The 26,247-nt window shown below is 38.9% G+C and overlaps 1 protein-coding gene across 3 annotated transcripts in view; it reads left to right on the top strand.

Annotated features, from left to right (window-relative positions):
- The window catches only part of MYOM1 (myomesin 1), a 75,753-nt gene that overhangs the window by 37,086 nt on the left and 12,420 nt on the right, over nucleotides 1-26,247 (top strand). For 2 of the 3 annotated variants that reach the window (XM_027675857.1, XM_027675868.1), the window contains 19 exons: nucleotides 75-258; nucleotides 1,231-1,405; nucleotides 3,656-3,777; nucleotides 6,605-6,801; nucleotides 7,553-7,679; nucleotides 8,334-8,518; nucleotides 9,532-9,646; nucleotides 14,471-14,627; nucleotides 15,497-15,603; nucleotides 15,709-15,753; nucleotides 19,488-19,624; nucleotides 20,480-20,624; nucleotides 21,247-21,306; nucleotides 21,555-21,622; nucleotides 22,173-22,286; nucleotides 22,884-22,971; nucleotides 23,684-23,722; nucleotides 23,816-23,921; nucleotides 25,659-25,822. In XM_027675857.1, coding sequence (XP_027531658.1) covers nucleotides 75-258; nucleotides 1,231-1,405; nucleotides 3,656-3,777; nucleotides 6,605-6,801; nucleotides 7,553-7,679; nucleotides 8,334-8,518; nucleotides 9,532-9,646; nucleotides 14,471-14,627; nucleotides 15,497-15,603; nucleotides 15,709-15,753; nucleotides 19,488-19,624; nucleotides 20,480-20,624; nucleotides 21,247-21,306; nucleotides 21,555-21,622; nucleotides 22,173-22,286; nucleotides 22,884-22,971; nucleotides 23,684-23,722; nucleotides 23,816-23,921; nucleotides 25,659-25,822 — 2,335 coding nt within the window. Of the gene's footprint in view, nucleotides 1-74; nucleotides 259-1,230; nucleotides 1,406-3,655; nucleotides 3,778-4,706; nucleotides 5,028-6,604; nucleotides 6,802-7,552; nucleotides 7,680-8,333; nucleotides 8,519-9,531; nucleotides 9,647-14,470; nucleotides 14,628-15,496; nucleotides 15,604-15,708; nucleotides 15,754-19,487; nucleotides 19,625-20,479; nucleotides 20,625-21,246; nucleotides 21,307-21,554; nucleotides 21,623-22,172; nucleotides 22,287-22,883; nucleotides 22,972-23,683; nucleotides 23,723-23,815; nucleotides 23,922-25,658; nucleotides 25,823-26,247 lie in introns of all 3 variants that reach the window. The other variant, XM_027675878.1, reaches the window with a different exon arrangement.

The raw sequence follows: 26,247 nt of genomic DNA, 5'->3' as shown, positions 1-26,247 counted from the left end.
GAAAGCCTTGTTGGGTTAGACATTGAGCTTTCAGAAGCTTTTGTTCTGAACATGGTTTCTGGGATTGTCTACAGTGTGTTGCCGGCACAGAGGACTGGCAAAGGGTGAACACTGAGATCCCTGTGAAGTCTCCTCGCTTTGCAGTTTTTGATTTGTCTGAAGGCAAATCCTACTGCTTCCGAGTTCGCTGTTGCAATTCAGCTGGAATTGGTGAACCCTCAGAAGCAACTGAAGCCACTGTAGTGGATGACAAACTCGGTAAGTGTGTGATTATATGTATTAAATTACCTCCATGGTAACCTTTCAGTTTGTGATATAATTGTTTTGTCTGTAGGCAGATAGCTGCCCAGAAAATAATTTAAGTATGAAAAGTACTGAATGATTTATTCCCTTTAACTAAAATACTTTTGGTTTGGGTTGTTCAACCTTTAATGTATAGTCAAATGACAGATGCAAACCAAGGAAAATAACGATGCCAAGAACTTCAAAGACTGCAAATAGCAAAAGAAAATGAAAACTCAAGGAAGTACAAAAATGTTTGGCTTTTCTTAGAGTCTTTAATGCAAATAAGCTCAGACACCAGCAGAGTTCAATCTTCCTTGTTTGCCAAATTAAACAAAAATGAAGAATTTAATAGTTACATGAATGAAGAGACTTTTTTCACTGGAAGAGAAGCCAAGATATTCAACACAGAAAAACTTCAGTAGCTACACCTACATTAGTAATTTGTTTCCAAACAGCAATGCAGATTTCAGTCCAATTCCCAGATGGTCTCTGTTTGCTTCATGTTGAGTTCTTGGGGCACTTTGATGAATGTGAGTTACATTTTTTAAGAAGAATAAAACGTCTCCTCGAACAACACTGTAGATGCACTTGGCTACTTAACAAGGGCATTGGTTTCTAGCTTATCCTATGGGCTGCACAAGATCTTCAATGTGCATCTAACACATATTACCTTTTAGAAGGCTCCAAATCACATCTCTGGTGCAGATATTCAGTACAAGGGAATAAATGAAATATAATTTGAGGGAAATGCCCTGAATCACAGACAATGGAGAAAAGAGGAATCTTACTGCCAAAGGCTTGAGCCTACTAATCCTGTCCTTAAATCAGAGAAGTTTTTTGAAGGTACTAGTCATGCTAATATAATCGAGAATAGAATGTCACCCTTATTTTATTTGTAAATCTTGACTGGCTGGTCACTAATTTATTTCTGCTTCTCTCCCATAGATATTCCCAAAGCTCCTGGCCGTATTATGCCAACTAGGAATACAGACACCTCAGTTGTTGTCACCTGGACAGAGCCCCCAGATGCCAAGGAGCTAGTTGGGTACTACATTGAGTCAAGTGTAGAGGGATCTGGTCGTTGGGAACCATGTAACAACAATCCAGTGAAAGGCACAAGGTAATGAATTTTAAAGCATGAAAATTATGGTAACTAGTTCCTGACCTACTGGATATATGTACTTTCCAGTCATTAATAGTAGTAGAGGCAGTCTCTCTGTGGTAGCCAGAAGGCTGGAATCAGTCTTGCAGGTGAAACTCATAAGAAGTTATAAAAACATACTTCAAAGTGTGAGTCTTGTCCAAAAAGAAATCTACCTTATATTTAGAAACAATTAGGCAAGGGGGAAAAAACATGGACACGCTAGTGAAGAAAAGAGAAGTAGCTCACTAGTTCTACTATTGCACAGTTTGACAAGAAACAGTATAGTGAGGAATGACTGAAGTTACAAATGTGGAAAACTAAACTGCATAATGTTTGGAAGCAAAGTGCTTTGTTTTGGAAGACTGCTGTAAACTTGTCTGGACTGTGTATCTAGACTGTCAGGAGGGCATATGAACTATATCATACTAACAATATTGCTTTCTAATTGCTCTCTCACTTGCAATAAAATCAAGATATTAATGAACACTCATATATTGGATACAAACTCACATTTCTTAGTGATATGTAGCTTGGTCTCTAGTCAGAAAAAATAATCAAGATTTAAGACTTCATAAGTTAAATCAGATTTGCATTTATTTGAATAAGGATATAATCTTCAGTCTGAAGCAGTAACTGTAGAACTTTGTCTCAAGTGGATTGATGTCAATATAGAGGTAGTCCCTGCTTGTTATGACTGATTATGCTTACTTGTAATTGCTATCCATGACAATCCTTATTAAAATGAGTAAGGCTCTGCTAAATACTCTTGGACCAGCTTTGTTGTTTAGAAAAGCATTGTAAATGCTCAGCATATCAAAAGTACCTAAATCATCACTTTCTTGAACACAAGCAAAACAGTTTCTGCTTAGTATTCTTTTATGCATTTATATTGCAACAGATCTATGTGTCAATATTATATACTTTCATTATATACGTCCATGATTTATACTATAGCTATATCAAGTAGTGGTGAAGTTTTGTGCTGTTTGCTTACTGTAAAATATGAAATGTGATCTTTATTCACCTTAGAAATAAAAATATCGTTCTGAGTTAATACATATCGTGACAAAACTACACTACATAGGTTTCTATCAGTGCATTTTTAGTCACTATGATATAATGTATGATGCAGTCAGGCACAGCCTTTCTGTTAATTCTTGGTTTTTCTGGTTGAGTCAATCTCAAAGCATTAGCTGTAGTTCATAGTTTGCATTATGAAGCATATTTTGGTCTTCCGAAATTTGATTTCTGCACCCATCCTTGTGAAAGCAAATGATTTGGAGAAGTCTAGTAGAATGGGTAGGGAAAATTCAGCTCTGAAAATTTTGATACAGGTTTTACTTTTTCCCCCAAAATAAAACTTTGATTTTGTTTTCCACATTATATTTGCTTCATACATCATTGCATGATGTCAGTGTTCGTAGTACAAGACATGACATTATGAAGTAGAATGAAATAAAGGTCACATGCAATAAAACAAAATACATATTGAAAAATAAATGTTATTTTAAATAAAAAGCTTAAATTTCCAAACCACAGTCTATTCCTAAATAAATTATTCCTGTCTTGGGAAATTTTGTGTTTTCAGGGTGGACACCAGAGAAAATTTATGAGGGTGCTTTTAATGTAACAATTAAGTATTCTCATAAAAAACCTATTCAAATAAAAGAATTTGTCTGGCTCAGATTATTGTGCCATGTGTAGAAGCAAGAAAGTGAAATAAAAAAATCATTTAACCCTTGTAAAATGCCCTGTAACTTTTTTGAATAGTACAATTTTCCATTTATGATTGGAAGTGATTTATGGAAGCTTGTGTTACATGTGTCTTTTACTTATGTAATGAAAATATCCCACAAGAAGCAAATATAGACCTTACCTCTGCAGATTTTCACATTTTTCTATTGGGAAGTATAGATTTGATATACTAGCAGAAGTAAAGTAGACCCTGTGGTAACACATAAACTTGTGCAGTCTTAAGAAGGAAAGAGTGTTGGTAAATGGTATGTCTAAAGAGACATGGGTTTAGACATTATCTTTTTTGGGTAAACGAAGTGCTTAGATACCTTCTGCATTCTCTGACCTTCATATAAGGGACTGTGGTCATGGTTTATCCTTGGTTTTCAGAAACCAGAATATAATGTATGGATGAAATGTTTTCTGTTCCCCCTTAGGATTTTTCTTTTCTTTATAATACTTCCTAAGTATTCCTTCACTGATTTGTTTTAGATTCATTTGCCATGGGCTCAGCAATGGCGAGAAGTACATTTTCAGAGTCAGAGCTGTTAATGCAGCAGGGCTCAGTGTATTTTCACAGGATTCAGAGCCTATAGAGGTGAAAGCAGCCATTGGTAAGCCATTTTCCATTGCTCTTTTCAATGGTATATATGTTGGGGTTTAATGAAGTAAAGAAGTTTTCAGCAATTATTTGTAACTAATCGTTTTGGTTTACAATGTTGTCCACAAATAATAATTTATCCATAGATCCTATGGTCTCACAGCCTTAGTTTCACAGTCACTGCACTCTTGTAGACTGTTCACCTTCACTGTCCAGTCTTCTTCAGGTGTTTCTTGTGAACCACTGTATGAGGGCACTGTCAAGTTCATGGGTATCCTGGAAAATGGAATGTCATTCTGATTCTGTAATCTGGTATATCACCTCTAACGCACACCATCCTATATACAGTCACTTTTTAAGACATTTTTTCCATACCTAAACCCAGTAACCAGTGCAATGTGTCTTTTGTAAACCTTCTATAGCCCTGTGTGTTCTCCCTTTGCTGATGGATTATTTCTGTTTGCCACTGCCTGAACTAATCCATAAAGATTAATGAGATCATCAGGCTAGAATGAATTGCATGTCTGTAACATCCTCACTCTCATTTTTATCAGAACTGTATACCTCTCAACCTTAGAGCAAAGAGATGTGGCCCAAGGCAATTTTCTGAGATCATCTTTAAAGGATCAGAAACGTGACCTGGAAGACCTAATACTAAAATAATTGTAGCAAATTAAGAATACTATTAACATTTCATCTTTTTTTTCTGCTCTGAAAACTAGACATTATTAAAAAAAGCATTATTTGTGAGCAGGCTGAGAGGTATTCTATACATTTCAAATTTTTGTGAATTCAAGCTTAACTTTTTGTGCATAAACCCAGTCATTTTTCATATTTTGGCTGTATTTTTCACTGTATGTATTTCTTAATTCTGCTGACTAAATGAAGTAAAAAGAATGTTTTCTAATTCAAAATGTCTTTGCTGTTTTCTGGCAATTATAGGGGGAGGATTGCTTCATGGTGTGTGTCCTGAACAGAGTGGTAAAGCTGGTGGACTAACAGACCACAGTACCAGCTGGGAAGGCATGCATGAGACCTCCCAGCCTATCTTTGACACAGATGCTTTGCTAAAATGCAATGCTAAATTTAATAGAGACACACTACCCAGTAGCTGTGACAAACTGGGGAGTACAGGAGACTGTAACATGAGAGAAATGGTTAAGGATGCACCTGCACCACAAAAAGTTGCTGCTAAGCAGGCAAGTAAGTCTCGACCCGGGGATCTTTTGACAGTGGAAAAAGTCAGAAAGAAGAAAGATACAGGTGAGAATTAATAAAATAAATAGATTTCACTGCTTTGGTACATCCACTTCAGACTGCTGTAACCTCTGTTCATCCATACCTCAAGCGGACATGCTCCATGGTGATGCATCCTTCATCAGGCCCATCAATTATGTGCTCAACTCTCCATTAAGATCATTATGCATATAATGGTATCGGAGACCACTTTATAAATTTAGTGGTTACTGGAAGTGAAACATATAAATATGTTTAGTGATTTAATGGCTTGTTTGACTACATTTTAATGTATCCGAGATACTATATTATTTCTAGATCCCTTCAGTAATTTGTTAGGAGTCTGGTTACCTAGTCCCTGGGTTATATATGTGGGCAGAAAACAAAATCTGATTACGGCGGTAAGCATGAAAATCTGTGTTCTGTTAGGATATATGAAGATCCTTTGTGGATTTATGCCTAAGCTACAGCTTATCTCTGACACACTCTGAATGCTGTGTTCTATGTCTGACTGATAGCAACATGTAAGGAGGAAAACCTGTAAAGTTATAGGCACATGTACAAAATCATGTTTTATGTTTTCAGCACCTAGGCACCCATTGTGCCCAAGAAATGTGGGGCTTGAATTTCATCCTGGCACCCAGCCAATGAACTGAACTCCTCCCCAGGCCTCTGAAATGAGACTCAAAAAGCTTGTGCAAAATGTTGAACAGAAAAAAAAGTAGAGGCACCTGGGGCTATATGACACTGATATAAAACATTGAAGACAAAAGGAAACATATATGATGTGCGATTTCCATCCAAAGTAGGACTTAGGGGTCACAAGTAGGACTTTTCACTGGTGCATAACATATTGGGTGCAGGCAACCATTTCTCCACTAGATACAGAAGAAATATAAGAAATCGGGTTGGGATTAAGTGAATGATTTCTGCATTATTATAAAAAAATCTAAGACGGAGGATTATGCCATGCATTTTTTAATGTAAGTTGAAGTAACAGACATGTTCCATTTCTGGTCAGTCTACAGTGCCTATGATCACACTGTCTTCCACTAAGGTAAGCTTATGTGATGGGTGCAATGATAAAATTTGCACAGTGTAAAAATTAAAAAGAAAAAGATAAAGTCCATTCTTGGGAGAGAAGAATGCAAGACTATTTAGAAAAGAAAAGGAACTACAATGCATACTGTATGTGTGAAAAAAGGCTTGGTTTCTGCAAAAGAAAACAAATCATTGCATCTCCAATTTTTTTTACTTTTCCTGTAATGATAGTTTCAATTCCTCATTTTTCACAATATTACAGTGAGTCCTAATCACTTGCATCAGAGCTGCAATTGCAACACATTCTTTCACTATGCATCATCTTGCTTTTCAAAAACAGGGGATCCTGAAAAGTAATTCCTATGCAGTTTGGACTTCTGCATTTGGTTTGTGAAAGCTTTTATCCTACATTTCTTATTCCAGCTCCAGAAACTTCCCTTGAGCACATAAATATTGTCCTAATTAGGAAATGCAGGGTGGGAGCCACCTGAATACGGTAAGTGAAAGCCAGTCTGACAATTGAAATATTAATTCCTAATTATGTGTTATTTACATTGAAACAGCTGCTCCATCTCAGCCTTATGACATCATGGTACTTGAGAGTGTTCGTGACTCAATGGTATTGGGATGGAAACAACCTAAAGTCACTGGTGGAACTGAAATTACTGGCTACTATGTGAACTATCGTGAAGTGGTTGATGGAGTTCCTGGGAAGTGGAAGGAGGCAAACATTAAGGCTGTTACTGAGAGAGCATACAGGGTAAGAGATTACCTTCTGTTATTGCTGGGGGTACAGACAGTATTTCCAAAACAAATCTCGAAGACACATTAGGTTGAATTCTGATTCAGTGTACAGATAGCTGTTCAGAGGGTTTTAAATCCCTGATGATAAATTTATTTAGCTCTGTTAAACTTCCCTGCAAAATTGTTTGTACACTTACCTATTAGTCTAGCACAAACTGTTGTGTGTAAATTCACTGACATAGTCTGATTTGTAAGTCAGGCCCTCACAAGAAATGGCATTCCTACTGGGTTTGGTGGACATATCCCAGTGATTGCTGATGCTGGAACCAACCCTGTGCCAGCTGCTTTTTGTGATCAGTTCTTGACCCAATTTAGAGATAGTACTAGCTACAACCTTATTGAGCTGCTTTAGAAATGAAAAGCAATGCCAGGACTGAGTTTCACCCCACTGTGAGGACAACTCTTGCCTTAAGTGAACTTGCTCTGTACCACGAGGCAGACTAAGATGATTGTTGAGCAATACCCTGTTTCCTCCCTGACTATTAAAGTGTCTATCAATAGGAAAAGAGGGTTACAATTTGAACGTCCTAAGACCACTCAAATATGCTCCATCACTGATCAAGAGGAAAAGACAAGTTATCATCTTAAGCTATCAATAATGCTTCCATCTTCAGGCACACTTAAAAGCATGCTCATGCGTTCAATAATTGCTATTGTGACTTTCTTCTAAAGATTCAATACAAAGTACCATCTTATTGATCCCACAGATAGAAAACCTGAAGGAAAACATGGTGTACCAGTTCCAGGTGGCTGCTTCTAACCTGGCTGGGGTTGGAACACCCTCCCAACCCAGCAAGCCCTTCAAATGTGAAGAGTGGACCATTGCTGTACCCGGTAGGATCCTGAGTGGGACATAGCCCAAGGGTGCTCTCTGATCTAAGTCCTTAATGCAGTCAGTTTGCAAAGGAGCCAATGGGGCCCTGAAGTTCATGCCCAGGCTTGAATCTCCATCACTTTGATTTAGTACCTTTACAATGATGCATTACATAATCCCTATTATCAGTAGCATTTTGCAAGCAGCCTGTATTTTTTTTTTATCTTTCCTTCTTGTTCCTCTACTGTGTCTGCCACTTTGCTTTCTAGTTTAAATAGTAGACATAAATACCTGCCTAAGGTACAAGGCAGAGAAGAATGAGGTCTTGTAACCCTTGTGTAAATGTATCACTTCAAGGCCAGATCCCTTTACACAAGCAGGACATTAGTTTAATAATTAACTTATTTCTCAGAGTTTGGAGGTTATTTGTCAATTTTGTAAGTTCATGAATATTTGATCAAGATACCAATCTCAACCAATCAGATTGGGTTTTGGACTAGTCTTTTTAATTGGCATGGGTTGCATTTACATCAGGTCTAGATATGATACAGAGGAGCTGCATGTTCTGTCAGTTCTGGGTACACCATGTGTGTCTGGTTTTGATCTCTGAAGTCTTATGCATTAGTCCCTTTCAAATTTATTTTGATGCTACATCTCCAACTTTTACCTTTCAGGGCCACCCCATGATGTCAAATGCACAGAAGTTAGGAAGGACTCTCTGGTTTTACTGTGGAAGGAACCGGTTTATACTGGCCGTAGTCCCATAGTTGGTTATTATGTTGATATGAAGGAAACTGAAGCAAAGGAGGAATGCTGGAGAAGTGTCAATAAGAAGCCACTTCAAAAGAAATACTTGAAGGTAAATAGCCAAAGATTCAAATACTGGTATAACAGTATAACCTTGAGGAAGTCAGTCTTCAATAGCATCTTCCTGTGCTGATCATGGTTTCACTAAATGGAATACTTAGTAAGTTATTTTGGGCCAATAATACACACATGTAACAGCTGTATAGACAGACAAGATGGTAACTCAGAACACAAACTGGTATGACAAGCCTAAAAATAAAAGAAAGCACTGCTAAAACCAAATACCATCCTTGTAACACAGGAGGCATCTGTAGCATTTGCTGGCTCAGAGGGTATCACTATACAAAACCAGATACTTTGATAATGTGGCAAGTGATTCTTTCTAATACAAAGTACCCTCTCTTCACATTTCACAACAAGTTAAACTCAAGCTTTTTGCACTATTATGCTACATAATTTTGTGGAATGGCTTTTAAATAAGGGAACATCAGTATCTCAGTTCTAGAGATACATCTGAAGTAGGTTTGCTATTTGTATGCTTTTCAGAGTATTTGAAAGACAACTCACTTTAAAACATGATCCTTTCATGTATATTTTAAAGGAGTATTCACAGGTGATATAATGTCAGTATAATTCCTCAAGTCACAACAACCAAATCTGTACAATTAAATGCCCTCCTGTTTCTAAATAGGTGTGGCTGACACTTATTATCCTGATAATTTCATTTTTAAAAGTCAGCATTTATCTGCAGTAAAAGACTGTGATGTTTCAGAGGTCAATGTACAAGAGTTGAAAACACCCTGTTCAAAACCAATGCTCCTTTTGCAAAAAAGTCAATGACAGTAATGACGCTGTCTGAATGTTAGCTATGCACACAGGGAAGGAGCAAGTCATACAGATTAGTCATGTCACTCTGGAATTGAAAAAAAAAGAGAGAACTGGAAAATCAATGAAACAAAACAAGAAAGGAAATATAATTGTCAAGTATCCAGACTGATCTTTATAAGCATGAAATTAAAATCAGTCTTTTGCAACCCATTGTGTACGTATATTTGGTTCCTCCAGATTGATGGCCTAACACAAGGTGCGAGTTACGTGTTTCGTGTGCGGGCAACAAACCAGGCTGGTGTTGGGAAACCATCAGATGTCACGGATGCTGTTTTAGCTGAAACACGACCAGGTTTGTTAGAAATACTTCCTCTTTTTCGTTGTATTTACACAGGTTCCTATTTGTGTGATGTGTTCACCTGCAAGCTACATGCCAACAGCCTGACCTCTCTCAGGTCAAGCTGTTTTACAAAGCAAGATATGAGTTGAGGGTTAGTTTCTTGTCTGGTATATTTTAAGGTCAGAACTGATTTTCTTACTGTAACTACAGGCTCAGGAATATAAAGAACAATAAAGTGTTAAGATTTGCATGTATCTATAGAAAAATAAGCAGAGGACCCACTAAAATCAGTTCAACCAAACAATAAACTACAGATGTAGATTTTGCCCTTCCTATATTAAAACTCATTGTTTATGCTTTATCATTCTCCTTTTTGTATGTAATGTGCCTCAGGAGAGGGTAAAAGAAATTATTTTTTTCCCTTGGTCTTTAAAATAAAGGCTTCAAAACACAATGAAGTCACTTTGGAGACCACTTTCAGTAGGAATTCAAGTGCAACTGTTTGCTGGAGTCATCCTCAAAGGCTGGCTCCATCATGTCTGTAACGCCAGAAAAAAAACACAGGAACCAGTGCAAAGGCAGAATCTCCATACCTGGAACTTCAGGAAACCCCTGGGTTCCATTTAGCTATACAAGCAACTTAGGTGACTTTGGTCAGAGACAACAACTTTTTTTGTCACTAAGTCCCTAACAGAAAACACAAGTACGGGCTTGTGGCTTATTAATCTATAGATTTTAGAAGTGCAGAGTTCTATGAGGTGCAAGAACAAATTCCCAGATATTTTAACCAAATCTAGTATAAGGTTAGTATGATGTAAGAAAGTGCGGGAGTACAACCCAACCTGGATCCATGGTACACACTCTTTTCCTCTGACAAGTTCCCTTCCTACACCTGCAGACTCTCATACCTGATCTTGCCTGCGAAGGTTTCTAAGAGCAAGAAGGAGGGCAGGCAGTGGGCAGACAGGACAGCACAGGGGCCAGGGACAGCTGGACACAGGGACCATTAGTAGCAGTTCATGGGCACAGACAAAGGAGGTAGCTGTCTGAACAAACCGCTGCCTACTCTGCCTAAACAGTAAGGCAGATGTCTGCTCCGGCCTGGAGAAATAGGCAGGATTTATTTGGGATGCTATTGACTGTGAGGTGTTGTGAGGCATTGAGCAGACATCACCAGCGATCACCAGATCCTACTCCCACCCCAGATGCCTTGGGAGCATTTCCCTGAGATGCTTTCCCTGTTTCTGACATTTTCACCAGACCCATTTTCATATCTTCTGTTCGCACAATGGCACTAGCCCAGCTCTCCTAGATGCTTGGTCCTTATGGCCACGGCAGCAAAAATTCTAACAAGCATTGAGTTAGCTCTCAGTGAGGCTGTAAGTCAAAAAATCTGAATAAGGAGGTCTGAAGCTGGGGGTGTAAAAGAACTGGAACACTCCAAGTGGGGAGATTGGGGTGACTGCTAGTGAGGCTAGGAAGAAGGTACTAGAATAAGCAGATGGTTAGCTGAAAATGTGTAAGATTGGGATACAAGGACGATAAAAAGGGCAAGTGTGTGAGTAAGAAGGGTTTGGAACAAGATCTTTGAAAAATACAAGAGTCATAATTTCAGATCTATAAGGCTGCTGAAGCACGAGGGCTATTTCCATTACCTGCAAGTGGAGTAAGGCAAAACTTAGAAACTTATTCTTGAAAACAGCTTATATACAGCAACCTCTTCTAAAAAGAGAATGAAACCACTATTAGTACTAAACTTTTGGTTTTATTAATCCATTTTCATTGAGGATTAATATCTATGTGTCATACTTTCTATCAAAAGTTGTGATGATAACAACCTTCAAGTGTACTAAATAAAGGATTGGCCACGCCACTGCAATTAAAAAAATATGAACATAAACTCTTGTGAAGATGACCATCATGACCAAAAAAAACTGTACATTGTTTTCAGTGTTCACTCAGGTGAGGTGCATGTCCACCTGGCAATATGAACTTGAGCAGAGCGTTTCATTTACAGATCTCACCATTAGAGAAGGGAGGTTCATAAGTGTAACATCTGAGGGACCACCAGAAAGTCAGGATTTGGCCCAGTGAAAATCTCAGGGAAGCTAAAAATGGTTTACTTGTACAAATCTACTTGACCCATATTTTGAACTGAGATCTGCTGGTACAGCATCCACCAAACTAAGCTTCTCAGAGGTATTAAGAAAGGACAAAAAGCTTATTAAAAACAATTATTTCAGAAAGCAGTCTCTTGGGAAGGCTTCCACCTTTCTCATTCAAACCACACTAATTTCAAGAACAATCATATCATTTTTTTAAAATTACCACAAGTCTTTTGGTGTTGCCCAATGAATGATCCCTTCATTAACATCTTGGATGGAGACAAAACATTGTCAAATCTCTCTAGACAATTCTTGCTGGAATTCTACTTTTGGCAAATGTGTAGAATCAGAAGACAACTGAGCTTTCCAATCAAAGAATGTAAGCAAATAATATCCTGAATGAAAATACTTACTTTCATACAAATGCTACCAGTTGTCTTTATCCAATGAAATGCGTAAATATACTGATATGATACTTTCCATCCACCTTCTTCTCTTTGGAAACCACATTTAATTTTTAAAGTTATCTTCTAAAATTAAATGAAAAAACGCAACCACATAAACAAATACCAATCCAGGATACTTTTGAGCTGTAACTTTGTCTTTTGACAAAAGCACTTCAGTGTGTGTGGATCTCACAGGAAGCAAGGGAAATCCAAGAGTAGACTGCAACTTAGTCCTTGTGTATCTTGGTATAAAGCAAAATTAGATCCTCACCCTGCATCAGTCACTTGAGAAGGGCTTGAACCTCAGAAATTAATGAAACCCTATCCCATTCAACTTTTCTGACTACCCATATCCAAAATTATGCCACTAATTTTAGTGTTTTAAAGATGTCTGCTTTATGTTCATGGTAATTTGTTCCTGTCGATGCAATAAAAAAAGCTCAGATAAATGAAGTTTTGATATGACATCTAAGTATTTTATTTCTTATTGTGACTTAAAGAGAAGCTCTGGATGATATGTTGAAACCCACAAGCTATCTAGAGGAGAGAAATTAAGACTACTAGTACTATGGCAGCTTCTTCAGCTCCACTTTGCAGGATAGGTGGAGAGAGGTCTCCAGTTCCAGTCAGTAATTTAGACAGAATTTTTTTTAAATCATATAAATATTAGAGGTAAATTCCATCATCACTTCTGGAAATAAAAGCTATGCATTGTTATTGTAATGAGAATACTTTAAAACAAATATAAAAGATTCTACTATTCAAGTGAACCTTATGGCTGTAATTCTTTGTATGTCACATAAAATGCCATCAAAAGATTCATATGGCTAATGATCTACAGGAAAGTAAACACTAATGAAATTTCAAGTGATGAATTTTGCATATAATAAATTAAATTATAAAAAAATTTCAAATATGCTGCTGCCTAATAAAATATTTGTAGACCTTAGACTTCATTTATTACATATTGGTACTTAATGTGCTTCACTACTGCAAGGGCTGGTTATCAACGGTATCAAAATGGGAATATTAATCTCATCTTCCATTAAACACTTTTGGCAAATTATAAGACTAAGAAAGCTGCATGTACGCCAATTCTTATTACAGAAGCTGCTCACAATGCTGGAAAAGATGTGTATAGTATTAGGATGATGAAACACAGAAATCTCCTTGTATGCTTGAGGGTCATTAGGAAATAAAGCATTTAATCTCAATGTCAAGAATAAGGCTCTTGCCTTTAAGGTACAATACTTTATGAAGAAACTGTGTCATTGGCATTCTGGGCAGTCCAGAATTGTCTTAGCCCAAGTAATAGGACATGAGTGCCCTATTCAGATGCAAGATCCAGTTCAGAGCTGTTCAGAAAGGGAGGTTGGATGTTCTCCAGCACCTCTCAGTGCACACGCTCTCCCTGACATTCTCAGACAAGTTGTTGAAATGAATGTTAACGCCACAGATGATGAGCTCGCCCAGTTACCCAAATCCCAGATGAAATTCCCTCAGCTTCACTGGGGTGAGAGTGAGCAGGATAGAGATGCCTTCAGGTTTCTGACATGGACTTCTCCCCCAGCGCCTTTTAAAGGACAAAATGGGTCACCATATCCAGCTCAAGAACTGTAGGTACTGGCAAAACAGGGTGGGTGACTTAAGCAGCTAATTGCAAATATTCACTCCCTTTGTGGGCCCAGGATTAATGGTGCAGACGGTGGCAGGGCCGGATGCCAAGCACAGCAATTAAACCAACCTCCTGGAGTAAAGCCAGTGTCACTGAAAATGTGCCTCAGTCACACAAGTGTGCACTGCTGGGGCGACTCAACTGCTTCCTCTTCTACCTACTGCACCTCTTCAAACACCCACATTTGCACACGTTTTTCCCTTTATTGCTTTTAGCTTATTAGAGAATAGGAAATTCATGCTGCATAACGAAAGATCTAACTACCCCCTAGTACATAAAATATTTCTATTTAATATTTCAAACATTTAGTGGATTTAGAGGCTTGGGGTTTTTTCCTCCTTCAGTTTTTTTCATAGCAAATATCATAACTCTCATGTGTGCTTAGATGCTTAGACTTGCTCAAATAAATCAGTTGATTTATAATGGTTTTTAATCTGTGGACTAGAAAAAGAACTGTTCTTGTGAATCAAGGACCAATGAGTGCAGCAATTTACGTGCCAGCTGAGAAAATGGCAAGGATCTGCTTAATCAACCCTATGAATGATATCTATGTATATCTATATTGCTGGCTTCTCTGAGAAACTGGAATTGCCTTGTTCATCTCTTTAAGGAACCAAGGAAATTGTGGTTGATGTAGATGACAATGGAGTCATTTCCTTGAACTTCGAATGTGATCAGATGTCTCCAGACTCTAAGTTTGTTTGGTCCAAGAATTACGAACCAATTGAGGATGACTCTCGACTGAACATCGATACCAAAGGCGGAAAGTAAGAACTCCCAAGGGAAGCCATAGTCTCATGTTTGAGAGATCTAGACAGTCACAGAAATCCATCCTTTTGATGTATGACCTCACTAAGAGCTAAACCCGCCTCTTACTTGGAGGCTAATTCCTGAGTATGCTGTTCTCCAGCAAGTCCATATGCAGACTGTTTGGAAATTGTAGATCACACAGAATAAGTCAGACCTCCTCTTTGGGGAATTTAGTTATGTTTAGGCGTGGGGAGAGAAAATCTGTGCTCTGTCATCTTATAACCTGTCAGTCAAGACAGATTATTATTATTATTGCTATGGCTATTATTTAAATCTCCAAATAATAAAATTATCTGGCTGCTTGCAAAATGCTTTTGCCATGTAACACAGCTGTAATCTTTGGAGCTGCTGCAGTAAGCAGGGCTTTCTTCTCATGGCATCACCATGGCCCACTTTAGCAATTTACATTATGGTCTCCAAGCCCATTCTGTTTCTTCAGGCTTCTCACAGAGGAAGGCACAGCGAATGCACAGGTTCAGCCCTTGAAGGGCCTGTGTGCTCTTCTAGTGATGTAAAAACCATACTGAAAGAAAAGGGGACTCACCACAGTTACAGTGTTGCATATGGAAATTGAATCGACCTGTACTTAGAGTATCCTTCTAGGGTCATCAAAGACTTGACAGCACTCTCTTTTTTTTGGTGCTATCTCCATTTGTACACACAGGACCTACCCTAGTTTATAGTCGCCCGAGCCGTGCATTTGCTTGTTCAGTCAGAGCAAAAGCTAATACAAGACTATTTTTATCTGGTGTTTTAGACATAAAGGAGGGGTTTGGTTCAGATTGATCTCACCTTTTTATCAAAATGCTTTTTTTTCCCCCTAAAGGTCAAAAGCTTCCTTTAAGGATCTTGGAGAAGATGATTTGGGAATTTACTCTTGTATTGTTACAGACACTGATGGAGTTTCATCAAGTTACACAATTGATGAGGAAGGTAGACACAATGCCTATTAGGCATGCCTGGTTTGCTTTCACACCTATTTTTCGCTGCTTCTGTGTTTCTCAGATCCAGACATTATTTCTTTTATGTCTTTTGCAGAAATGAAACGCCTGCTTGCTCTGAGCCACGAACGCCAATTCCCAAGTAAGTACATCCCATGTCTGTAGGGGAGAGTGGGATATCACAAACCTGATGTAATTGAAGATGTCCCTGCACATTGCAGGGAGCATTTGGACTAGATGACCTTTAAAATCCCCTTCCAACCCAAACCAATCTATGATTCTATGATCACAAAGCTCATGCCACCATCAAGTAGGGAGGTCACTATAGTAATTTCAAGTGAAAATGGTTTTGAACTGAAAAATCTGAGATTCCTTTATTTTTTTCTCTTTCTTTCAGTACATTTGTGTATCACTGGTGTTCTTCCCAATCAGTTGCAGGCTACTGATCTAGGCATATAATAACTCTATATGACAGCTGGAAAATAAGTATCATGTTGGCTTTGTTTCTTCTGCAGAACAGACTTTTATACTTACTCAGCATACCTAACCTGATTTGAAAACCAGAATTTGAAAAATTATCTAGCTTCTCTCTAACTGAAGTTAGCATAAGTTAAATTTAACAAAGCAGGCAAGTGTAGTAAATTCAGGTGTAATGATCTATATATACAGAATTCTGAAATTCATTCACTCCCTCTTTCCTTAGCATTTGGCAATATGGACATTCTTCCTGCAACTTTAGATAGTATTTTTGTCAATTCCACAGACCTCCCATACCTTTACGATATCCTGGTAGTAGCAAAACTCAGTTATTTTCATTGGAGTGAGACTTTTATAAACAGGGAAAAAATAATATTGGATTGTATAATGAATCCTATTGCACACGAGATGAGACCTAAACCTCGTTTCATCTTCTCCCACTACATTCTCTTTTTTTCTGTTCAAGATCCTGAAACTCGTTTTAACATCTTCAGATTTGTGTATGCATTGCTGACACCTCTCCCAACTCAGCCCACACCGCACCTCTCAGCTCAGTCTTGGCTGCAGAAATGGCCTTTTTGCTCACATCATCTCTCTTATTCATTTCCTTCTGCATCTTTTTCATATCCGCTCTACTCTTCTCAACATATTGTATCACCTTTTGACAGCTTAATGATAGCCTAAACATCCTCTTGTTTACTCCTGCTCCTCCCAATTATTTCCACCTAATTATATTTTGACACCGAAAGTTAGTCATCGCAAAACCTTACTGCTGCCGCATGACCTCACTTTCCCTGACCCTTCCCTTCTGAGGGCTCTTCCACTCTTTGTGTTCACAACTAATGTCACAAAATAAGCTCCTCAGATCATGTCATCTTTTTTGCACTGTATTAGGTAACAGCACACGTATAGTTGTGCATGAGCTTCCAGAAGGCACAGGCAGAAAGGGAGATCACTGCAGAAAGTATCCTTAAGGAGGAAACTGTCTTACTTGCTTTGCCCTCTCCAGGCCGTGTGGGCACTTAAAATAAATACATATATATATTACAAATAGGGGTTGAGATTCAGCTGACTATGCCTATGAGGTTAGAAAAATAATAATGAGCTTCTCTGGATCAACATGAAATCTTAGTCATATCTCCAGATAATCTGCTTGAGGATTATCCAAATTCTTAAAAACCAAAATTAGTTGCTAGGCACTTCTAATTCAACATGAGCTCTTGCACGTTGCCTTGTTTGTACTTCTGAACAGCAATTAATGGTGAATTCTGCTTAGAAACACCTGAAGCCAGTAACTCCATTGTTTCAATAATGCAGCCTTAGAGAACACAGCCATGTTTGGGTGCAATAGTGCATTGGTGCTAGGTAAAAATAAATTTTTCTAACTCTGCAATTAACTGCCCAAGGGCTCCCTGTCAAGTGCTGGCAGTAATTTGTGATGCTATAGAAATAGGATGTAAAACCTTGTAAGCATGATGGCTGGAAAATGACTAAAGTAGCTGCCAGTTGGTGCTTATGGAAATATTTTAAAATAAGACTTCTGCTTGTGGCAGACTGTAAAGCAGATTTGTCCAGTTCTTTTGGGCTGAGGAGCAAACAGCCTTTCCACCCCAAAAAGAATCCTTTTGCATCCTTTCAGCCCTTTATTTAACAGCTTCTGAGATACTTTCCTCTCTTCCATGTTAGACTAAGATATTCTTAGTTAATTACAGGCAAGCCAAGTGGGGGTTTAAAATTGCTGTAGAGCTGACAGTGAGACAAAAGCAGTGCAGCCTGATGTCTATTCACACTCCCACTTGCTTCCTGTGCATTTCAGTCACTTTGTTTTGAGAAATTATGCAAGCCCTGAGATTCCTTCTGTTCCTTACATACAAAGGGATAAAATGGGTGAGGAAAGCTCACACAGACCATTCGCATGGCTGGGGCACACTCCTGTGGGGTTGTCTTCGCCCCGCTCCCTCGTGGTAATGCTGCCCCTCCAGGCTCTCCCCTCTCTGGTTAAGCCTGTGTCTTTTTTGTAATTATCTTTGCTTCCCTGTAACTGTTGCCTCACCTCCTAGAAGCCTTATTTTCACCAGAGACAGATCCCGTGCAACTTAGGCACCAAAAGCATACATGCAGGTGTGGGAAGGAGAAGCCATGAGGATGGGAAAGAAGGAGGCGAGGGGTCCTCACCCCCTAAGTTTGTTTGGCATTGGGGTGGGATGGCAGTAGTGCTCCAGAAGGCACTTCAGTCATTTAGGACAGTGCAAATATAAAGATGAGAGAAATTAGACACTACTTCAGTCCCAGTCCTCTGCTACTGTAACCGAGTCTTTGCATGCATGGTGCTAAAGAAACCACCCTGCCCTGGGATCCCTCTGGGAGGAGGTGTGTCTTTACACTATCACCAAACTATATCATCACATGTTTAGCAACGTGTTTGTACATTGCCCTCAGCTGTTCCCTGCTACACCCTGGCACTGCAGACTTTACACTGCTGAGAAAGCAGAGATTGGGGGAAGAGTTCACATGCAGCACACGTAATCCCAAGAGTACGACTTGTCTTGAGAATCTGAGCATCCACTGAGACAGATAAAGTGGCGGAAGCCAATAAAATGAGCAATATGCCCCAATATCAGAGTCTAAATGCCCATGCTTAATGTTGCTGATCATGGTATCCTAAAGAAAAGTTAAAGTGAAAGCAAGCTGAGGACTGTTACTAACAAGAACAAGGAAATATTTAAAAAAAAAAGATACTAATATTACCTATGGTAATAGTACATGATTTTTACGTTTTTTTTTCCCCTGTTAAAACAATGAATTGGTTTATATGCGGAGGATTTCCATTATCCATAGGAAAACAAAATGTACTGGGAAGACCGAGGGTGTATTTTGATACTTGGTGATCCTGGAGATGGAGGTTCCACTCAGCAAAGGGTCAGAGTGCTTGCAGAAATCTCCCAATCTGCAGCTCAGCTGACTTTCTGATCTGGCTTTGTGCTTTGGGGTTGTTTCCTTTTTCCTCTGAGTCACTTCACTGTCTTACAGTAATATTGTTAGGCAACTCATTAAACATGGGTCTGCACCATACAGAACTAATATTGTGCTGCACAGATACTTGCTGTTTAACTTTGAAATAGCCTTGTATTAGAATGGAGCATAACTCAAATGCTGAACACTTTTGGTTTGTACAGACCTTATGATTGAAGGATCAAAAGATTAAATCTTATCTGTCATCCTATAACAGATATATGTGGGTGGAGAGACATTCTGTCTATATGAAAAGCCATCATAAGCTAGTTACCTTGCATATAGTATCCAAGTATGAAAGAATAAGTGGCTTTCTGATTGTAGAAGAAAACAGTTATTGGGGCACTGGCAAAATATATGCCTCATTCTTTTTTTTCTTCTTTGTAGCTGTCCCACTTACCTCTGAGTTGGCAGTGGAAATTTTGGAAAAAGGAGAAGTGAGATTCTGGTTGCAAGCTGAAAAACTGTCTGGCAATGCAAAGGCCAACTTTGTGTTTAATGATAAGGAGATTTTCAATGGAGAGGTAAGCCTTTTCACTGCTTAGATGTGTTTGCATTTTTATGAGTATCAATGAGTATTAGTGTCTCTGTCTCCAATATACTTCCAACTACTATTCCACACTAATGCATTTTCATAAGAAATAACATAAGTCATGGAAAGCATAAATAGATAGATTTTGTCTGTAGTTCTGAGCTCCAGATCAATTCTACTGGATGCAGTTTATACAGGGAAGTTAAATGCCGTCCTGCCACCTGAGTACCACATGTTCTGCTAACTAGTGGGGATCACAGCTGTTCCTGCAATAAAGTAGCCCCAGGTAAGCAGCTACTGTGGTTTCAAGGAATCACTACAGTAACCCAGATCCATCCTATCTCCTTCATCTATGGCTCTAGAATACCCTTGTGCTTGGTTCTCACCTTCTTTTGTTGTTTGGAGGAATTTATTACACCACAGAAAAATTCCCAAGCAGTTGTTTCCAGCAGCAAACTTTGTTACTCCCAAAGACAGGACATGGCCTGTTTTTGTTGTAACACTGACATCAGAGAGAAGGCAGAGATGGCACATTCTACATAAAACCTTATCAAATATAATCATCCTCAAAGAAAGAGTTATTCTGAAGACATGCAAATCTAAACCTTTCAAATGAAAAAGGACACAGTACTCACTGTACAACAAAGATGTCACATGCTTGTACACCATCAATAAATAGGCTTCACCTTGAATAGATTTATTTAGCTGGAACTAGAGACAGTGGGACTCTGAACAAATGGGTATCTGAATTAAGAAAACTGAATTTCATCTATAGATATGCAAATATTCACAAATATTTTCTGTCTCTGATATACATTAACTGTTGTTTTACTTTCAACTCCTGAAGAAATACAAAATGAAGGTGGACCAGAAGACTGGCCTTATTGAAATGATTATGGATAAACTTGAGGACAAGGATGAAGGCACCTACACTTTCCAACTGCAGGATGGAAAAGCAACCAATCAATCTAGCCTTGTCCTCATTGGTGATGGTAGGCCAATCTGTATTATGCAGTGGGTTGGAAAAATTATACGGAGGTTACCTCAGTTGTCACCTTCACTTTCCACTGTTTTAAATATCAGTAGATCTTCCAGGTTTTTTATGTCACAATTTTGTCTGCCTCACACAGGACAGGGCTTGCGTGTGAACTGAAATTTTTAAAGTGATGGGAGAAAGGGGAATTGTTACAGAAATGCAAAATATTGCAGCATGTCATGGTTAGCTTTTCCATGGGTGGAATGAAAATTTCCCATGTAAAAAGCCCATTCAGCCGAGAACAAGCAGCTGCACCTGTTAGAGCTCAAGCGGCTGCTGACACTGCTGCCGCTCATTTGCCTTCCTACCAGGAGCGGAAAGTAGCTGTATGACTGGGGATTGCACATCATCAGACAGGACACATTAAACTCTTGACAACTGCAAGTAGCTGGGAAAGTTGAGTTAGCTGTAATCAGCTTCTGACACTCTGAAATTTCCTGTGAAAACCTAACCCCGTGGCTGGATGCTCATTGACATACAAGGGACAGAGTTGCTCCTAACTGTTACAGCAACATTCAGCACCCTACAAATGGCACATGAAGTTTAACCTTTTATTTCTTACTGGTTTTAATTCCTAGTATTCAAGAAGCTACGGGATGAAGCAGATTTCCAGAGAAAAGACTGGCAGAGGAAACAAGGTGATAATATGATTATTCATAAGAATCACGTGTTAGCCTGCTAAGAGTTTGATTATACTTTTATATGCTAATTTGAAATAGATGAGTTTTATTCTGTTACATGTTTATTTACCTTCTGAAGGAGAAATAAGAAAAATAAAATTATATTAAAATATAACTATTCCTGTCAAGTAAAACACGTCTGTCTTTGGTTTTATACCAAATACCATTGATGTGACCTTTAAAAACATATGCGTAACTTTAAACAGGTCCTCATTTCGTGGATAAACTGGGATGGGAAGTTACCGATGAGTGTAACGTGATGCTGAAATGTAAGGTAAGGGACAAAGAAAACCAAGTGCAATGTTCAAAGCACTTTGACCTACCACTACTTAGATGGTGAGGGTGGGAAGGGACTAAAGACACACCCTTTGCTTTTGTACTCCCAACTGCATATTGGATAGTGACAGAGTCTCTGAAGGGTAATCATGCTGAGATAACAGCTCATTATGTGTAACAAAATACATTGGAAAATAGCTTGAACTTTTCAGGTCTGTCAGCTACCCACTCAGGGAAAGGCACCGGAATAGGAATAGCAAGTTTTTATAAATCCTGTAGCTTTCTCATTTTTGGCCTGTTTATGTGTGCAGAAATACCCTGAGCAGGATCCACTGTTTCCCTGAGCTCCTTTTGTCTCTCTTTTCATCCCTGCTGTTTTCCCTCTTGCCTCCCTCATTTTAAAATGGAGGCTTGCAATAATTCACTGCAACCAAGTTGTAACACTTGCTATTCTTTTATGAGAGACCTGAACAGGCTAACCCCTGTGAGGCTGAGTTCTCCTGCTCAAATGAAGAGAATAATTGCGATGTGGTTTTCATCCATCTTAGGTGGCTAATATTAAGAAGGAAACACACATTGTATGGTACAAAGATGACAGGGAGATAATGGTAGATGAAGAACATGACTTTAAGGATGGAGTGTGTACTCTGCTGATATCAGAGGTGAGTGACTGTCCTCATTAGCCCTCAGCTGAAGTTAGTGCTCTGAACTCAGATGAATGATATGATCTAATCTGATACTCCAGCAGAACAATTGAAAAAGGAAGTGGGTTTTAAAAATGGAAAAACTCACAAGGCGTCTGTGTTTTAGCTAAAGAAAATGTCTGTCTGTAACTGCTTGTTCGGGTTTTCAGGAAATGATGACTGAAGAGATAATAAGCTTGTCACTTCCTTTGCATATCAGTTGAGAAGCAGATTGAGACCACATTTCCATTTTGAATAGCATTTGGAAAGTGCATGTCACTCAGGCTTTCAGAGGACCACCCTCTCAGAGTCACCACAGGAGTCTGGTGCTTACCCAGCCTTGCAGCAGATGTGGGAGGGGGACAAGGTCCTGCATACCATGATGCACCTGCCAAAGCCCATCCCGCCATCCCAGTTAGGAGCAGGGCACCTTGGAAGCACAGGGGCAGCTCCAGCCCCAGGCATCAGGTACCTCCCCGGGGACAGGGACAGGATATCAGCTGGGTTCAGAAGTAAAATCTAGATTTTTCTACAGTACTTGTTCTGAAAACTGATTTTACTGTTACAATATTGCAGTTTTCTAAGAAAGATGCTGGCACTTATGAAGTCATACTGAAGGATGACAGAGGAAAGGACTCCAGTGAGCTGAAGCTTAAGGACACAGGTCAGAGTCTCAATGCTCTCAGCTACACCAGCTGACAGCCTGACTGAAGTGGGTTTGGGGTAGTACAGGCATCTGCACGTCACCTTCTTGTGGCTTTGTTCCTCCTGTGTACAAGATCATCTAATTAGAAAAGCTGAGATTTTTAAGTCCAAATAACATTTGAATACAGCTTATTTCATCTGGGTTCTGTATAATTTTGGGAGCATGATGACTAACGCTAAGCAAAATAACAGGTTTCCTCAGAGGGACATCAGTAAATCTACAAGTATAGAAGAAAAATTACAGAAGTAGATAATTTTTAAAACTTTCACATTTTTATTATGTTTTCCCATTTATTTAGGGGCTTTCACATTTATTGCATTTACTGTATTTTTAACATTTCACTTGTTTCCAAGCAAATAGAGGAAAATCCTATCCTTTAGAATGTATATAGATGGGTTAGCATTCCAGCTGAATAGTATCATTTAAAAAAAAATAGTTTTGTTCAGCTGCAGCATTATTCTCCAAGGCTGTATTTAAATAAAGTCTGGAAACTCTGAAATAACAGGCTACATTTCTGCATTACTAAGATTTCTAATATGCTTTAAAAGGTAGGTCTGATTGCTCTTTCAAACCTACTGGGGAGCATATTTCAGAGCCAGTACTTGTCCTATCATTGACTGTGCTTGAACTGCAGACATAGAGTCTTAGTCTCCAGATTTTATTTCCACAGCTTTTGCAGATCTGATGAATGAAGTATGCCGAAGGATTGGTAAGTACTTAATTCTCTTTTCGAATGAATGACTCATTCTGGCACTCAATGAATGGCTGCATGGCTGCATAAAACCATTTGCTCTTCTTTCAGCTTTATCTGCAACAGACCTGAAAATCCAGAGCACAGCTGAGGGTATCAGACTCTACTCCTACGTTACTTATTATGTGGAAGATTTGAGAGTAGGCTGGGTGCACAAGTAAGTAAACAAAATCTTGGCAAAACTCAGTGCAATTTTGCTTTTATAGATTCAGAAAGAAACTGGTTGTGTGAGAGAGGTGAGGCCTAAGTTTGTTCTCACATCTCATGAGTCCTTATCTCATATAAGTTAGTTTCAGTCAATTACATTCATATGAAACCAGTACGAGAGTCGGGTGTTAGTGGTGCCAGGCCCTCCTGTTGGTTCTCTTATGGAACAGATAGTTCCATGCCATGGGATGCTGTCAGGACCATGTTGCTTCAGAGCACTTACCACCTCCCCGATGGGAGCTACATCTTTCCCTGACTCAATTTTAAGGAGTGATGCAAATATAACCTGAGAGACCGTCCCAAAATACCTACCCTGGAGGTCTGCTTTTCTAGAAGACACAATTCACTGGAAGTGGGACAAGCAGGCACGTCCTCTTAATGTATGGCTTCATTTTTAGAAGGCAAAGCAAATTTCAGTGAGTGCCTGGGGCAGTAAAATCCAGACAGCCCCTCCTGAAAGCACTACAAATCTAACCAAGACAGACAGAAGAACTGAGATTTTTAAAAAGAATTCTAGTGTCCAGTTCCCCACAAAATTAATGGGAGTTGCACATCCAAATGATTTGATGTTCTTTGAGTTCTCAACCAGCACATATAGCATGCACTGGAAAAGCCTGAGAAATAAACAATTTAGATTGCTTAAATCTATTATTACTGTTCTTGTCATGTCTGTGGACATGGTAGTAGTTAGTCTCTTTGGATGGAATCTGAATTACTGATCTCTCAATAAAACTCATGTAAATGAGGCACAGAATACCCAGAATGTGCTGTAGCAGGCTGGCTGTAATTATTGGCACTGATGCTAACCAGCACCCTGTCAGAGAAATAAAGCAGTTTGAGGCCTGGTTGTTTCTTGTCATTCATTTTGACCCCGTATCACCAAATATCCTAAGTATTTCAAATAAGTGTAAGTGAATATGAGGTATTATGGGAGTTTTTTCCCTCTCTCTTTCTCTCTCTCTTTTCTCTATTTAATTTTTAGAAACTTGTTTCATCTTGAAGTGTGCCAAAATAATCTAGAAAAAATTATTTTTCCCTCCAGTACATTCAAAGATATCAATTTAAAGATAGCAAGAAAATGAGTAGCTTATTTGACAAATATCTTTTGACTCATCCAGGGCAATTAACTGCTAAGCTAGGAAGCTGAGAAATTGATTTTCTTTTTTTTTTTGGGGGGGAGAAGATATACTTACGTCAAAGCATGTTTAACTGTAAGTGCCAAACATAGCAGAGCATCAGAAAACATTCTAACTGGGCAAAGAGTTTGTTACAAAAGTGGGGGTTTTGTAGATACAGCCCTCTACACTATTGTTTCGCCCAAGCAGAAATAAACCTATGCTAAAAAAAAAACAGGAACATTTCAGGATTCAAGGATTACCCTTCAGAGATGTGACTTTTAAATATGAATAGTTCTTCTATGGCTCAGGTCATAGATTAGGATGCATAACCTTTCTGCAAGCTTTGAGGAGAGTTGGACCTTGAACAGGGAAAGATTGTCACACTGTCACACCAACTTTGCCCAGCTGGTTCACAGCTTTAGGAAGGATTTGACTTCTGAAGTTTCAAAATGGCATACCATAACATCTTGAAAATCATTTAGTAACTACAGATGTACTCAGTGGCTCTACATAAGCAAATCCCATTTATGTTCCAGTAAAATGAAAAGGTAACATTTTGTATTTTTCAGTGATACCCAGATTAAGTTCACAGACCGAGTGAAGACTGGTGTCACTGGGGAGCAGATCTGGTTGCAGATCAATGAGCCAACTCCACAGGACAAAGGCAAATACATAATGGAACTCTTTGATGGCAACACAGCACACAAAAAGACAATAGATCTTTCTGGACAAGGTAGGCCATTCCCTCTGCTAACATCACCTGTGTATGGGCACTGTGCTGTGCTAGGGTAGGAGCATCTACAGCAGGATCTTGCTACAGACCTGTTACCCTTTGGGGTCTGTGTGTGCACCCACCAATCTGCCAGTGTTTGTAGGAGCAGTGCCATTTGTTCTCCCCGACCTGTGCTCTCGGGTTATAATTTACAAATGGCTTTTTCCTATTCCAAATACCCGCTTACAGTTTGCCTATTGAGACATCAGTCCAGTGTCAGAGCTACCTTACAAAACCCCTTGTGTTGCTAGCATTGCTTGGCAGCTTTAAAAATGAGTTGTAGCACTGAATACCTTCTGTATATCTCCCTTCCAAGTAATGTTTTGAGGAGGAAGTGAGGGACAATTTTGTTCTCTTACTTTTCACTGTATTTCTTTGATTGATAT

Source organism: Neopelma chrysocephalum, unplaced genomic scaffold (assembly GCF_003984885.1).
Source record: "Neopelma chrysocephalum unplaced genomic scaffold, ASM398488v2 Primary Assembly neopelma1_22, whole genome shotgun sequence".
Taxonomy (NCBI): Eukaryota; Metazoa; Chordata; class Aves; order Passeriformes; family Pipridae; genus Neopelma; species Neopelma chrysocephalum.
Note: the sequence above shows the minus strand (reverse complement) of the source record. Positions and strands in the feature narration are given on the sequence as shown.